Source organism: Oxyura jamaicensis, chromosome 1, assembly GCF_011077185.1.
Source record: "Oxyura jamaicensis isolate SHBP4307 breed ruddy duck chromosome 1, BPBGC_Ojam_1.0, whole genome shotgun sequence".
In the NCBI taxonomy this organism is placed as follows: domain Eukaryota; kingdom Metazoa; phylum Chordata; class Aves; order Anseriformes; family Anatidae; genus Oxyura; species Oxyura jamaicensis.
Window position 1 is genome coordinate 123,489,181 of NC_048893.1, and position 16,670 is coordinate 123,505,850.

General features: G+C 37.6%; 1 protein-coding gene across 1 annotated transcript in view; it reads left to right on the forward strand.

Annotated features, from left to right (window-relative positions):
* BCLAF3 (BCLAF1 and THRAP3 family member 3) overlaps positions 1-15,114 on the forward strand; it is a 29,871-nt gene extending 14,757 nt beyond the window's left edge. The window contains exons 8-12 of the mRNA XM_035321027.1: positions 664-782; positions 2,578-2,692; positions 8,289-8,384; positions 12,598-12,753; positions 14,223-15,114. Of these exons, the coding sequence (XP_035176918.1) occupies positions 664-782; positions 2,578-2,692; positions 8,289-8,384; positions 12,598-12,753; positions 14,223-14,252 (516 nt within the window). The 3' untranslated portion in view covers positions 14,253-15,114. The remainder of the gene's footprint in view (positions 1-663; positions 783-2,577; positions 2,693-8,288; positions 8,385-12,597; positions 12,754-14,222) is intronic.
* Positions 15,115-16,670: the final 1,556 nt, after the last annotated feature.

A 16,670-nucleotide genomic window follows, 5' to 3' on the forward strand; every position in this document is an offset into this window, starting at 1 on the left:
AGTAAAATGCTGATGTTTTTCTAGAGTAGCAGGAGCGTGGTTATTCTTCCTCCTCAAACCCCTCTCCAGTTTTAAATAGTGTAAATATGAGATAAACGACTGACATACAGATCCTAATTTCTGTCTGAGATTGGAAAAATGAAAACCATTGACACTTCTTTTATCCAGATGTTAGATTGGCCCAACATACAGATTAGTCCTGCGAATGCTGTTTTATCCAATGAGTTTATCAAGGGACGTGGGATTTTATGTTCCCCTTTTAAGCTGTATTTTCTGTGATTGAGTTACCCATTTTTTCTGTAGTGCAAGTATGTGGAAATACAATTTAAGATCTACTATTAGTTAAGGTTTACTGGAATTTGTGAATATTTTCTAATGTGGTAACTCAGCAGGAACTTCTTTTGCTGCAATTCTAGTGTTCTGTTTAATGTTGCTTGGAAACTTGTAACAAGGCAGATGGTGCAAGAGAGAGTAGTTGTTTGGGACAAATTATTGTTACTGTTTTGAATTTGGGATCTTTGGGTTGGTGTGCATCTGTCCTATGTCCAGATGGTTGTACTGCATTAACAAGATTATATATGGGATGCAACCCCTGAAGGACAGAATGGAGTCAGTGTTTAGTTATTATGAGCTAACTTGGCTTCAACCCTTGCTTTTAACTAGAACATTATGAGAGTTTTAGAAGATCCAAATGATCTACGGCATGATATAGAAAGGAGAAGAAAAGAGAGATTGAAGAATGAAGATGAGAGAATGTTTCATGTAGATGGTGCGGCTCCAAGGTAATTAGCTAATAGCAATCCTGTTTGCATAAGCTTATGGCTCTCTTATGCATTAATTTTATTGATGCTTCCACAGTTGCATTCAAATTTGTTGTGATTCCTTTCCACTGAGTTTGAATTTGATTTGGATTGAAATTCCACCAATGTGCATTGCAAATGTAGTATGTAATGGGGTATTGACTTGAAAGAGGTTAAGTTGCAGTAGGGAGGGGGGGGAAAAAAAGGCAAGCTCAAGTTGCAGATCTGAGTGGAAAGAAGGGAAAAAACAAATCTGAAGACGCTTGACTATTTTTCTACTACATTACGTGGTATATAACAGCATTCTCTTGATATTATGTTCTGTCATAAAAACATTCTAGAATGACTGTGTTTTTTTTGCTCTAGTTGTTTGTAATTATATGGAATGTCAGAAATTCTGATTCTCAGAGAATTGTATGAACTATAATTAGATTTTTGGAATTGCTTGTTACTGCTCTGAATTCCTGCAGCAGGTTCATTAAAGATGTGTGGCCCAGAAGTGTTTGCTAACCTCAGTCATCCTTTTTTGCTTTGATGTTGTGAGGTTGGCTGACTTGACTTATTAGTGTTAGAAATGTTGATTGAAGACTTGCCAGAGTGTAATGAAATGCATCTATGCTGTAGTCATGACTTGCAGATACCTCTTAATTTATTGCTGTTTGTTCATTTTAAATACGGTCTGTAAATGGCAAATAGCAGCAATACATGCGTACTTAGGAAAACTGACATGTAAAGCTGCAGAGGAAACACTACTTGTGTATTAGGCTTTTTTAAACAACAACAAAAATGAAAATAAAACCAGTTTATTGGACAGTTGCTGATAGCCTTTTATCAGCCTGTGGCTGTATCTTTAGTATACGTCTGGCCCAGTTGTCTGGGAAGTCTTTTTCTGCTATTTCCACAGTTGCTGTCTTCCCTACCTTTCATATACGCCACTTAAAGAAGGAAGCTCCAGCTTCACTAAGAAGTGTGGCTGTCCTGGGGTGGGGGTGTGTGAAACTTATGCTGTCAACTCTAGTGGATAGCATATAGTGAGCTGAGGGCAGTAATTGGATGATGAGGAAAATTTTCCTGAGATCAGGGTTTTTTCATAGTCCACATGTGAGATCTTGGCCATATGTAATCAGCTATTAATTTTACATCCATGAAAACTGTTTCTATATGTTTTGGGAACTATACATTTGGATTTCTGGTGATTCCTTTTCATATGCGTTTTATTTAGAGGTTTTATGCACAAAGTGCCCAGTAAAAAGTCAACATCCAATCCCCTCCACCCCCCAAAGAAAACAAGTGCTTGTTGACAATGAAATGAGCATAAGCTCACATCTAGCAATTTTTCAGAGCTTCTGTCTGGTTCGGAATTTTGCAAAATTGAACGTTTTATACAAATTTAAAGATAGTACAGTACAAAACTGCTGAAATGCAAAAAGCAGGTCAACCGGCAGAGGGCAGTGACAACCAGCTGTGCAGGTGTAGCTGGGTGAGCCAGGGAAACTTGATTTGATAGTGAGGCTTTCAAGAAAGCAGAATATCTCCATTAATTATCATTGCCTAAGAGAATACAGCTTACTGTGTATTTCTGTGCAACTTGTACACTAATGCTAAGCCCTAGTAATTTTTCTAGTGTATTAAATTTAGATCGTTTGAAAACCATCACTTTACAACTTCTAAGTGGTACAGATGTTAGAACAAGGTCATTTAAATTACCAGGTGTTGATATATTATGGTTTGGGGTTTTAATTGTTGTCTTTCTCTCTTTCTCTCTTATGCACATTAGGAATCAGCAAAGCTGCAGTCTTTCAAAATTACAAAACTCTCAACTTGATGGCTTCCAAAAGCCTATGAGGTTCATTAAACCACCTTTCAGGAAATTTATTGGGAAACCTCACCTGGTAAGCCTAAATATAGAAGTAGTAGCTTCTGCGTTTTCTGATCTTTTATTCATGATTCAGCTTCTACTGCACTGTTTAGGCTGATGTGACTTTAACAATCCGTGAACTCGTGTTTAAGTTCCCAGTGAGGCTTTATCTTCAGACTTGCTCAAAAATAAAAACAGTCATAACTTCAGTTATAGTGCAAGAGTACTTAGACATCTTTTGCAGCACAGAATAATGCAAGTGATCTAAAATCACTCTTATGACCAAATTCTGATTTAAAAAAACAAAACAAAACAAAACACAGTTCTTTTGCTTTAGAACACCTCTGTAGTACTCTAAAACAACTTTGCTATTGTTTTTTTTATAACCTAGCAGGTCAGAAATTTGTTTCTGAAATCTGGTGTAGATTGTTGATGTTGGGTGTAACTACAGTAGAATTAAAATACATTTCTAGAGTCTGGAAATAATGTGCGCAACTCTAGAATTCTTACTGAGCAGCAGGAGCAGGTCAAACTAACTTAGAATTTATAATGTCTGACCAAAATTGATTGATCGATTGATTTGTACTACGAAACAGTACAATTCTTTTATAAAGCTACGGACAGTGTAAGTTTCTGTATATTGCATTTCTCCCACTTCATAATGTGATACTTACGCACAAATCAGAAGGCCTTGTTTCTGAACAGATAACCTGAGGTAACATGGAATAGTTTAGGAAAAACTAGTTGTCAGCAGCTGGAAGGGAATGTCTGAATCCTTGGTTTCTGTAGGTAGTGAATAGAATCACATCATGGCTGAGGTTGGAAGGGATATCCTGGAGGTCATCTGGTCCAAACCCCTGCTCAAGCAGGTTGTCCAGGATTGTGTCTGGCATTATTACTACAATAGTGTTTCTCCTTATGAGAGAAGTTATGGAAAGCTCTTATTCTAAGCTCTTATTCTAAAAGCAAAAATAAATAATGTTACAGAAATAATGAGAAATGCCTGAAATTATATTCCGAAGGATAGAATGTTATACAGTGGCATAGCTTGTCTGTGTTGATACTGAGTTTATCAAAGCTAGTTTGGGCACTTATTCTTTCTTAGGCTCTCTTTGTAATGTACTTTAATACTGAAATGCCAAAGACAGTTACATTAAGTACAGTAGTAATAAATTTCTTTCTTTTGGAAAATCCCTTCTAAACAAATGCAGTTTTTCTGAGTGCTTGTGCTTGTTTAACTTGGGTAACTGGTCAGACTAGAAAACCTTTATTAATTTTGTATGATATTACTCTAAAACCTGTTTTCTGGTGGGTGCAAAACAAGGAGGCTAATGGAAATTGTCGTTCGTTATACATCATAGTTAATACCCTATGGGCGTGGTTCCAGAAGACCATACAACTTCCAAAGTCCACCAAAAGTAGCTTTTATTTAGTCAAAGTTGTGATTGTCACTGAAATGTAGCTGCCTGGAAGTCTTTCAGTGCAAAACAATGCCATACAACAATTTTAAAGAGTAAAGGATATTGAGATTGAAGCCCCAAAACACATACTGATTGCTCGTTTTGTTTGCAGTGACTGTACTACTTACAGGGTGTTAGCTATTAGTTTGAAATAAAAACTGGCTTATTGTTGGATCTGCTGATGATTCTGAAGACTGCATTTTGCTATCTGCTAGCAAACTGCAAACATGCAGTTCTTAGGTTGCTTATCTTCCTTAGGGGAGATTGGATAACTCCTCAGTGCAGTGTATGTTTCAGAAGAGTGTTATCTGTGAAAGCACAGGTATTAAAAATGCAAGGGATGACTCTTCATTCTGTCAGCCATGCGTAAGTTTGCAGACAAAGTGGGAAGTTAAAACACTTTGGTTTGCTCTTCACATGTGCCAGTAGAAGTGAAATGATTCAATGCTCGCCACCTGGCATAGAGGGGTTACAGGCATTTGGCAAATGTGTCCAGAGTATGCTAATTGGCACTTCCTAATTGCATCTTCTCTTCTGCTTTTGTCCATTGTTCTTGCTTTTAATTCTTATTCTGCTCCAGTTGTTTGTTTTCCTGTTATCTGCTACATATCTAATGCTCAATATGTGAAGCACTGCAGGAAGACAATAGTTTTTCCCAGGCAGAGCAGATCACTAATACACTAGCTCGTATCTAAGACAAAATAAACAGTTCAGCTAACAAGCTAGCTTCAGTAGTGTGGCATTTCCTGTGATGTGCAGACATACTATGAGAATGTAGGGTTCTTTCTCGCGGGAGCGTTTCTTCAGGACTGGGTGCTATGGGAGCAGAGCTTATCCCGGTGGGCAGTAGCTCAAACTTGACCTCCATGTATCCTCCGTATATGTAAGGTGCTAGCACTGTGCTCTACTATTTACTGTGGGAGTTGAGAACTGGAGTAGTTTCTAAGGAGTCAGTTACAATTTCAGCCCCATGTGTGACTTGTGAGCTGAGCAGGTTTTCTGTAATAAATTCAGAGCTGCATGACTGTATCCACTACTGCTTTATTCAGAAATGCAATATTAATGCAATCAAAAGCATCCTTAAAGCAATGAATGAAGGTAAAGACCACTCATGCCTGTTTCTTACAAGAGGTCAGAGGTCTGGAATTTGAGATTGTCTTCTACTAGAATAGCACTGCTCAGATGTGAATGCTGCCTTATGTGTCAGAAGGTGTAGGGACCGTGACTAAAAAGTGATGCTCAGAGAAGAGTGCATTGGATTGAAGAAATGGTTTGATGCGACATCAGAATATTGATGTCGGGCCAACCACATTTATGAAATATAAAATGTCCTAAAATGGAGCATGAATTATGGGAAACAAATGTGTTGAAATACCGAGGAAGGGACTGAAATGTAAGCAAGAGCTAAGACGATAGTTGCCGGGTAAGAAAATAACTGTGGTTTTGCTTACTCTTAGATATGTGGGTAGAAATCGTTTCAATTAGCTCCACAATATAAGCAGAGCTCTCCAGTTTTTGTGGGAAGGTGTCTTACGATGCAGAAGAGATGTAGCGATAGCGTATTGTATCAGCAAAATTGTAAAGGTGTGGAAAACACATGCAGAAGTATGCAGTAGACATCTCTTACCCCTTCTTGTGGTTGTGCCTGTACTTTTAAAAGCCCAGACCCCAGGAAATGCACAACAAAAACTCTAACCTTCAGCACTCCTCCCAGGCTTGGTTGCTCTTGTTTACAGGTAAATATATAGAGAGAGAGGGTACATCAGAGAGCCAGGCTTCAAATGACAAGCATAACAGTGCCAAGACTAAAAAAACATTTAAAAATAGTATTGGCAGGATAAAATACTTCACTTGTAATACAGGATTTATTTTTTTGTCTGAATTTACTAACAAAGACTTTCTGGTTTTGTTTGACAAACTGCAGTGAAATTTCAGTATGTTGTGTAGGAAGGCGATAAAAGATGGTTGCTTAAATTCAAAGCCTGATAAGCAGGTAACAACACGGATGTTGCCTCATCTAAAGACAGATACTGTGTCAGTCCTGTTAAAATATACTTAAATTATCAAAATCTGGTATTAACATCATTTTGGTTGTGTTTTTTTTTTTTGTTGTTGTTGTTTAATGGGCAACATTAGTCACTTGGATCAAAACTGAACAAGTAAATCTCCTATTGCCTACTTCTGGTATCCAGTTTCCATTGGTTACCAGTATTATCTTTTCAGGGCAAGGTATGAGAACCTTTTAACAGCAGGCCAGTGAAGGGAATATGCTTCTCATGTTAGTATTTAATAAGGGGGAGATAATCTTAATCTTGAGAATAACTTTTGCCTTGAAGATGCAAATATCTGTCTAGCCTTGCGTGTTGTTGACCAAAAGGCTAAAGAGTGAGATAAGAACAAGCACGCACTTGTATTTCTCAATTTTTCTTAATTTTACCTCTGTTTTAGGAAACTTCTGAGCAGTAGATTGCTGGAGATCTGTAGATCAAGTAGTTCTAATGGAATTTTTATGAATGTGCTTGAATCTTGGGGTGGGAGGAAGTATAGAGTGAGAATGTCCATATTTATCGAAGACGGGCTTTCTTTAATTCCCAAAGTTTTATTTTTAAATGTAACAAGAAATGTTCTTGAATAGTTTCTCTTTTAATTTTGCTGAGCTCTCAGCTTTAAAGAGTGAACTTCAGTGGGGACCTTCCTTATTTAATTACGTAGTGTATGGAGAAATAACTTGATTTCATGGAGTATCTTCATACGCTGATAAGACAGCTGGGAAGTTTCTGACATGCTTTTTCCTCTGGGTATTTAACTTTTTTTTTTTTGAAAAGCCATTTTGACTATCTTCATCTCACTTCATAAACTTTCTTTCTCTTTTTTTTGTTTCCTGCTGAGTTGCTTCTCTTCAAAGTACTTTTGAAAAGCTAAATAGTTGAGTTGTAGGCAATAATGTTCTTCTAAAAAAAAAAAAAAAAAGCTAGTTTAAATTCCTGTTAAGAGTTGAATTGCATTGCAATACTGCTGTGTTGCATTTATTAGTCACCCCAAATTACAAAGTGTTAGAAAACGTCTAAAAAGCTTCTGCCACTGGAAAGGTTTGATATTTTGTTAGAGTACAGAAATTCTATAAACAGCAAAGCCTGCATTTGCATTTTATTATAAAATGCTAGTTTATTTGGAAAATAAAATGATTGTTTGGAAAAAAAAAATAACAGCGCTGGAACACTTCTGCGATTCTTCAAGAGGACTTTTAAATGGAACAAAAAAATTGTATTTGGCCTTTTGCAATTCAGTTCTGTCTGTATCAGATGACGTTAGTACTTGTTGGTATGTAATGCTAGTGTAAACACTTATAATTGTATACCATGGTCGGAGAAAGTCATATCTTAGCTGTATGGATCTTCTCAAGGTAGCTGTTGTGGGAAAAGTTGGAAAAGGGCCAAAATACGCAGGTAGAACAGAGCAATGGCTGGGTGGAGTGCTCTGTTTTATGCAACTGTGGCTGTTTGACTTGCAGCAGGTCAGTGTGTTGACACAATTTCAATATCCCTTGTCTGCTCCACTTGTTTTTGAAAACAGGTATGTTTCTGTGGCAGGCAAGTGTTTTCCAAAACGCTATTCTATAATGCAAAGTTAAAAGTAGGATCTTCTCTGGACCGAAGTAATGAAGTAATGTGGTACACATTTGTTGTCTGGTTGCTCTGGTGGTGTGTGTAGTAGTGTTGCATGTGTCTGCTGTAAAACACACTAACCAATGATGACCATACGCTACCCGAGGATGTTCAGAGTACTAATCTTGTTCTTATTCCTGACTCAAGGGATGAGTGCTATTCCACTACACTTGCTGCATGCAAATTGAGGCATCTGTTCTGGGGGGAGAGGGGTGCAGAGCCTTAATTGAAGAGATCTGAGCAGGTAATGACCTAAGAGGATGATATTCCAACATGATGGTTTGTATCATCTTTGGTTTCCATGGGCTCTGCCGTTGCTTCAGCCATCCTGGACTCCAGGCCATTTTCTCCTATTCTGGTGCCTTCAAACAGTGTAATTGTGTCAAACACCGTAAGATTGAAAATATTGCAATGCGTTAGTGTAACTTGGAAACTTGTGTTGCTTTTGACGGTTTTCCTTCATAACTTAACGTTAAGCTAATAACTTTATCTGTTTTCCTACTAGAATTCCTACTATTCTTCAAAAACAAGTGATACTTTCCCTCATAGACGCATTAGAGGACACCTTGAAAATACAGGACCCATCAGAAGACACTTTAAGGTACAGATCAGCTTTTATCAGATGCATTTGTTAAATAAAATTGAGATTTTGATCTTGTTGAGTTCAGTAAAGAGACAGATTTGAAAGTATTAAATGACATGGAAATAGTGGCATCATTTCCTAAGTGTTTCCATTGAAGTAATTTTGGAGGTAAGAAGGTCAGCAGAGCTGAGTTGTCCAGGGTTGTATCCATACAGTTGAAAGAAATCAGTTAACTCCAAAGTCGAGAATGGGAAGTGCAGAAAGTGAACAATGACTAGAAATATCTGTTCAAAACCAAGCTGAGCACCTTTCTTTCCTTCTCCAAATATGTATGGGAGCCTGAACCATTTCCTGAAATCAGGATATTCTGAAAGCAGTACAGTTCATGTAATAATACTATTATTTGCTTTTTCATATCGGGATTTCTGGGGAACTAATGTCTTGTGTAAACCCAGCATATTGCTATCTATTCATTTTGGGGAAAAAAAAAAGTAAAACTTTATTTTCAGGGTCTCAAGATGATAAAGGGGTGAGCAGGTGTATTACTTCCTGTGATAATGCAGTTTCTTTCTAAAACTTTCTAAAACCTTTTAATTGTAAAATGTATCATGGGATCAGAAAACAAACACTCTTCTCTTGCTGATAGTGGCATGCAATGCATGGGTTGAATTAGATGTATTTGTCAGAAAAACACAACTTATACGCACTTTCTACTTTACATGTACCCCTACTAATTATTTAACAGGAGTAAAATAACAAACAGACTAGGTAGTGATCTTATTTTGTAGACAGGGGAATTGAAATAAGGCTTTGGGTAAGTTGGGTAGGTGGTGTTTTGGATAAAACTTTGAAGGGTGAGGAGGTTCTTCCCTCTCCCATCCCTCAGACTACACATAAGCAAATTGTTATGAAAAAGTTTTTGGGGCTCTCCTGTTTAGGTATGCTTTGCCAGTCAGTCTGCCAGATAGCTAAGCTAACAGTATCAAAAAGGGCTAACTCTATTCTGGTAGTGTTGGGGGATGGAACTTTTCCAATCTGGAGTTAATAAGCTTAAAATGTCAGCCTGACATATCTCTATTTCAACATGTAAGGACGTCGCAGTCTCTTAATTGATATCCCCTCTGTATTGTCGGTTTGTAGAGGACGGATGGATCATTAGACTGGCTGCTGTATCATTATATCAACTACCTCCATTGCCTCATAATATAAAGAAAACAAAAGGCTGCCTTCATTTATTTCAGCCAAGAATTCTGCTGGAGATGATGCAGACATGAAAGTGCCTGCTTAAGCTGTCGTTGCCTGTGTATATGAAACCTGAATGTCGCTGTATCCAGTGATCTATCCCACGGTGTTTTAAACTTGTGGGGAAAACAGCATTTTCAATGGTATTGCGGTTTCCATATGTGTACATTACCTTTGTCACTGCCATGGAAACAGCACTGCTGATTTGACGTTAGTTTCATCAAGTTCTCACACGGAGTTTCCTCCTGCATAACGTAAAGGGTTTTCCCCTCCCATACTGTTGCTAAAACCTGCCTGAGGAAGGCGATTTGATTCCTCTATACTCAAGAGCATTCCACTGATTATTAAAAACAAATAAATACGCTTCTTCTGGATACATAAAACAGAGGAGTTCTAGCTGAATAAGCAAAAACGGGTTTATTTCGATTATTTTTTCAAGACCATATGTTTTTCAAAAGTTTAACGTAGTACAAAAATATTTTTAGCAGTTTCATAAAAGATCTGGACAAATCTTGTAAAACTTAAAAGTCTTTTTTGTAGTAACACTTTGAAATGACTCACTAAGCCACATTTAAGTGGTATGTGCGTGGTTATCTTTTTGAACTAAACTTAGTTCTGTTTTACATGGTTCGGTGTGTTAATGGCTGCGGGGACAGTGAGCATGTGGTACCATGTAGCTGCTTGCTCACTCTCCTCTCGCTTCCATCTCCAACAGGACCAGGGAAGAAAATAGAGAGAGCAAAAGCAAGAAAACTCATGGGATGAGATGAGGAGAGTTAAGGAAAGAAGATGAATAAAGAAATGATGCAAAGACAGTTGCTCACCACTTCCCACAAACTAACTGCTCAGCCAGTGCCCAAGCAAGAGCTCCCTCCCCGCAGTTTTTATTGCTGAGCATGGCGATGTATGGCATGGCATATCCCTTCGGTCAGCTTGGGTCAGCTGTGTAAGCTGTGTCCCCTCCTAGCTTCTTGCCCACCCGTGGCTGACTTGCTGGGGGCAGGGAGGGCAAATTGAGGGGACAAAGAGCCTTGATGCTGTGCGGGTACCATAGCCCGCACAGTACCATAGTGGTGTCAGTGCTGTTGTAGTCACAAATCCAAAATACAGCACCGTGTAGACTGCTACGAAAAAAACTGGCTCCGTCCCAGCGGTATGTTGGTATATGTTTGCTCTTACAGAGCTGGAAACCACTGGTTCTTAGGCACTGTGATTAGTGTTATTTGTAAAATAGTCTTAATGTGAAAGTAGATGTTACTCTAGCATATTTTTAGACTCTAAGTGAACTGTTTTCTCACACACCTTAGACTACCTCATATTCCTCTGACCTGCGTACGACTGCCGTACCTACATCCCAAATGTATGATCTGTTAGCTTCCTCTACAGCTGATTCTGCTGTGTTAATAATACCTCTACCTTTATTTCTCTCCTCCCTGCTTATGTAGATACTTGAGTTGAAACTTAAGTGTGTGTATAATCTCACTTTCAGTATCTTGTACATTCTCTCCCTTTCCTATTTGGTCTGCTCCTTTGCTTGTTGCTGCACAAATGCAGTGACAGACCACTAAGGCCTCCTTTCTAGCCACCTACGTCAGAGCAGAGAACCACAGCAGTTGTGGGAGAAACGAGAACTTCTAATGTTAACTGTGTTCAGTGGCTTAAAATAGCATTAAAATTGCCCTTCAGCTTTCCCTATGGTAGGCTTAATATCTGCTTAAGGAATTTACTTGCACCTACTTGTGTTGTGCTGAGACTCAGATACCTCTTCAGCAAAGGAGTTAGTTAGCATTTCATGGCCTTTTGCAAGTATGTCCTCTGCCCACAAGTGCTCTTAAGAGTAACCCTGGGGAACTGATGGGGACAGCTTCTCAGTTAGCTCCTACGTAGTAGGTGTGTGAAATGATTTTTGAAAGAACAGGAACTGCGCGTAAAGGAAGCTCTGTTCTGTACAGTCCCTTCTTAGCTGTTCATCTTCCACACAGTGGAAAACAGTGGAAAAACTGGTACTGAACTTACCACAACCTCAGAGCGTATATATATTTTTTGTTGTTGTTGAAGTGATCCTTACTCTGTCAGAAGGACTCAGATTTTACCAGAGTAATTACGTCCTGCTCAAAAAGGGCTCTTTTATTCTCTCCTGTAGGTCAAAGCTGTTTGTAAAACATGACAAGTATTCTATATGGCCAGAATGGTTCCTCTTTTCTGTATCTAAAAGACCATTGTTCCTTTGTCTTTCTTTTTTTTATATATTTCAAGGATGAGTGTATATGGGAAAGTTTTCTGTCACTACTACATTTGAAAACTTAACTGTGTTACTGGAAAACTAAGTGAAATTATGATGAACAGGGGTTTTCTTGTGCTAAATATTTTTACAGCTTGTTTTGTTGGAGGTCTGAGTGCCTAAGGATAGAAATACTTATAACTTCTCCTGTCAGTGTTGGCCTTACCATATTGTTCTTTCTGTGTATGTGCAATGCCACTCACCTGTAAGCTTTTTGTTACCTCTGGTCTTCATTCCTGTTCGCATGCCAGGTTGTATGGTATTTCAGTCTGGAAGTGATAACAGCATAGAGTAATTTATGTTCAGACCATAAGATAGCGTAGAAGTGTATGAAAAATAGCCACACTGACTTCTGTTTAGCATAACTGGTTTTGGATCAACATGTTTGCCTGCTGCAGTCTAACATCAGTGAATTTAGTAGCAAGCGATGTTAGTAAATGTATTGTACAATGTTTTAACACTTCTCACTTCTCAATGAGGAAGATAGTTTCAGATGTTTAAAACAGTAAATACAACGTGGCAGTTCTGTGATCCACATAGTAGCTAGTAATCTGAAGAACAGCCAATTGAAAATAGAGGCTCAGCACTTGCAAATGCGGATTCTTGTTCAGAACTGTAGGCTTTATTACATGTGTATATAACTGTAAATATGAACTATTGAGTTTTGGTGCCCTCATTTTGTGCATTTTTTTCTCCTTACCCTTACAGAGCAATTTTGCAGATGGTCGTTTGCAATCCCATTATAAATCAGGCTTAGTACAGAAGGGTTTATATATTCAAGCGAAGTACCAGCGGTTACGTTCTGTTGGTGTAAGGGGGTTTACCACTAATAAATTCAGAGATGGATTTTTGAGGAAAGAAAAGGTGAGTTGGCTTAATTTATTTTTCACTAAGTCCTTTTATAAAATGTGAATATTCAAATGATCTGCTCCAGTTTTTAAATCCCCATGGAATAACTTGGAGGGGATTTCTTGGAATGTTGGTTCTTTGCACTTTCACAGGCAAACTTGATTCTGCACTTACTTTCCTCATGATTATGCCATAGGAACTTGCTGAAATTTGTTTTGGATAGTTGCAAATCAGAGGTGGGCTCTGAGATTCTGTAGTTACTTCTGTTCTAGTATTTTCTCCTTGATATGTTATTGATAAGAGAAAGTGGCCCTCTGTGTAAAAAATGTTACATCCTCTCAGGCTACAGTTTTAAATTAACTTGAAGGATATTAATACACTTTTTGATTAAGTCTGTATTTCATCTCTTTTTATGTTGGCCTTAAGAGTTCATCATGTGCTTTGAATTACACACTTGGAGTACTGTTCTGAATAAAGCATCCTGCAGTACATGGTGTCTGTAAAATGGTTTAAGCTCAAGCTGAAGCAATTAGGCACATCTGTCCTACACCTCCTGGTTTGTGGTGTGTATGGGATGGTGATAGTGTTAAGGTGCAGAAGAACTTTTGAACAGTATAAAGTGTTCCAGCTTGTGGGAGGACAAGCAGTTGATCAGTTCTAATAAAGGGTTTATTTAAAGTATGATCAAAGTTGTATGGGATTTCTCAGACATCAGAGAATTGGATTAGATGACCTACACAGCCCCCTACCTGTTAAACAGGTTGCTTCTTGCTAAAGTATACAGGTGAATTGCTTTTAAATATGCATGGACTCCAAGAAGCTTGACCTCTGAAAGGTCAACAGAATTGGAATTAGTGGAAAATAGATAAAGTTATTTTTTCCAAAAATAACAAACCAGTAAAATGGGCATCAAGTGCCATAATTTAATTCTGTTGTAGTGAGCTTTTCCCCCATTAATTTCCAATGCTGTTCCTTAATTGGATATTAAGGTTCTTGTCTGGAACTTATTAAAACAATCTTAACAAAATCTGGCTCCTGGAGATTATGATTTGTATTAGAGAAGCATAATAAGATCTGAATATTGATTTTTGACCAATGAAGAAGTTGAGTATTGTTGAGTCGAGGTAAAATCTTGAAGAATACGGACAACCATTATCTTAATAACATACTGATTGCTGGTTAGGTTAACTCTTTAAAAAACCACCATTCCTTAGATTCTAGCATTTCCCTTATTTTGTGTAGCATAATAACTACACCTGTCCTTAAGATTTGTTAAACTGGTCAGAACATCTTCATGGTTTACTTAACCATTCTGAAATAATTATGTATGCATCCTTTGCGGTCTTTACAGTTTTGCTGTTCCAATCCATAGCTGAAAGAATTTGTTACATACAATAATACAGCACTTGCAGGAAGGTTGGGAGCTTGCTTTTTTTTCCATTGTTACTACTTGATGGTAATGATTGTTTTATTTTTCTCTGTAGGGAAATTTAAATATTGGGACAGAAACCTGAACTGAGCTCTGATCCTGAAGTTGAAACATGTAACACAGCAAAGGGAACACCTGTTCGTTTTTTGCAACTTTGTCAAGACCTAAAATAGGATAAAGGAACTAACCCTGTAACTTTCTTGATTAAAAATATCTTTATTTTTCAGTAGTGGAATGCTGCGGAACTTTTTTTACAGTTTTAATAATTGCTTTTAAATTACAGTATTTGAATGAAACATTGTAATATGTACCTTTAGTTCCTTTTGCATACCGGTCTCAAGTAAAGAAGTCATTGAAGGGAGTCCTTATTTATTGAATACCTTTTCTTCTAAGCATGATGTTACAGATGGAAATTGAGTTGTTATATCCAGACGTTTATATGTTGGAAGCTTATTGCTTATGTAATAAAAGAAAAAGGAGGAAAAAAAGTGCCTGAATTGTTTGGTAATAGCACATTAGCTCAGGTTTTTCCAAGTAATGACCTTTTAGGTTGTGCAATAGATCTTACACCTCTGTTCAGTCATTTCCCTAAAACAGTATTTCGTATTACTTCATTTTAATTTAATAATATTCTTGGGTTTCTGATGTGTGTATGTACACTTGTAAATTGTTAGGATGTTGAGACAGTTTTCAGTATTTGATTAAAATGAATGAACAGGCAGGTATGTAATGTACTGTAGCAGTAGCTTATAACTGCACTGAAAGCATGCTTGGGTTTGTTAGAGGATTAGTTGGTCTGTATTCAGAGTTATTCTGTCTCATTATATTTTTCTTTGTGTGACATTCTTAAGCAAGCCACATGTTCTCTAATTTTTTTTTTTGTCATAAATGATTTGGTGGTTTCCTGGATTCTGAAATTGGGGCCTGAAGTGTTTAGTTGCAACAAGGAAAAAAAGGCAAAAAATGTAAGTTTTTATAAGCATGTATTCTAACAAAGCTGTTTGTAATTGAAACTGCTTTAAATGCAGATAGTTTGTAACTTTGTTCAAAATCCCAGTAATACTCTGGGTCACCATACTTCAGAGAGGAACATATTGTTAGGCTGTATGCAGAACTCAAATAGCTCGACATGTTTTTATAAGCAGCTATAAACAATATTGTGATTATTTCCTGTTTATAGCTTTTGCCTTAATATATAGTGTATATTAGGGTTTTGTCTGTGTATTACAGATTTAAGACTTCTTATTCCAGGTAAATTAAAGATGCATAACAAGTAGTTTTCAAATGAAATGTTCTTATTTGTTTTAAGAAACATTTTTTTCATAATTTCTAACAGTGTTAGCCGTAGAGAATGCAGGCTAATCTCTGTTGTGGGTAACCGATCAGAACTCTAGTAGTGGGTAGAGGTAAGTGCAGAGATAAGGAAACTTGGTTTTGGTGGAAAGTCAGAATGTGATTTGTTTTTTTGCATGCTTTTGTCATGGCTTTCTTTTCTTCCAAAATACCATCAGTAGAGAGGCTGTCTATTGGAACTGTAAGTATGGCTCAGAACAGCTAAAATAGTGTCACTTAATCTTCAATTCATGGGGTGTACTGCTTAGTGTTCATGGGAAATAAGTAGGCAGGAAGTGTGCCAGATTCATTGATTTTTATGGTGATTCAACAATAACACCAGATGGCTTAAGTTTCTAAAACCCAAGTTTTCAACTGAAGCAATTACTGAATGATTCAACTAGTTTTTCAGTAACTTTTTCCCACACATACACAAAATGGGAAGCTAAAGGAAGGAGATTCCCTGGTCAAATGCAGCTAACGTTCTGCAGTTAAGAAGTGATGCTGGTGGTGATGGATCTGGCAAAATTTCTCTGTGTAGATTTACTGGGAGGTGGAAATAAGGAATTGAAACAACAGATTGAGTCAACATAAAGTGAACGTGGAGTAGCCATGGTTAAGCAATTGGCTGTCAGAGGAGCATTGCGTGTGCCCCTGCAGGTTGGGGCAGGTTCTTCCTAAAGCCGACAGGCTCTATTACATTGCTCCTGAATGTGCTAAAGCATTGTGAAACACAGGTGAAACCATACATGATACAGGACAAACTACGGATTGTCTCACTCAACAGGATATTACTGTTTTTGTAAGCTTCCTGCAGTGTTCTTATTAAAGCCTGGAAGAAAACTCACTGTTGAGGAATTGGGAAAAGATACGTGAAGTAACTTCTGACATGTCAGTTTGGCTAACATGGCGTGGAAGTAACTGAAGTAGTTGCACTTCAGCCAATTAATGCTGCTCTTTCATTTTTATCTTTTCTTGAAAGCAGCTTTAAAAATGTGAATGGCTCCTGATTTTGTGTGCAATTAGCTTTACTACAGTTTTATTAGCTTAACAGTTTAGCTTAATTATTATTTCTGTAAATGTGAGCAACGTATTACAAACATGGTATTTTGGGCAAATTTACTGACACCCTCTCCTTCCTCAGCCCATTGTTGGTCCCAGGATGAATGCC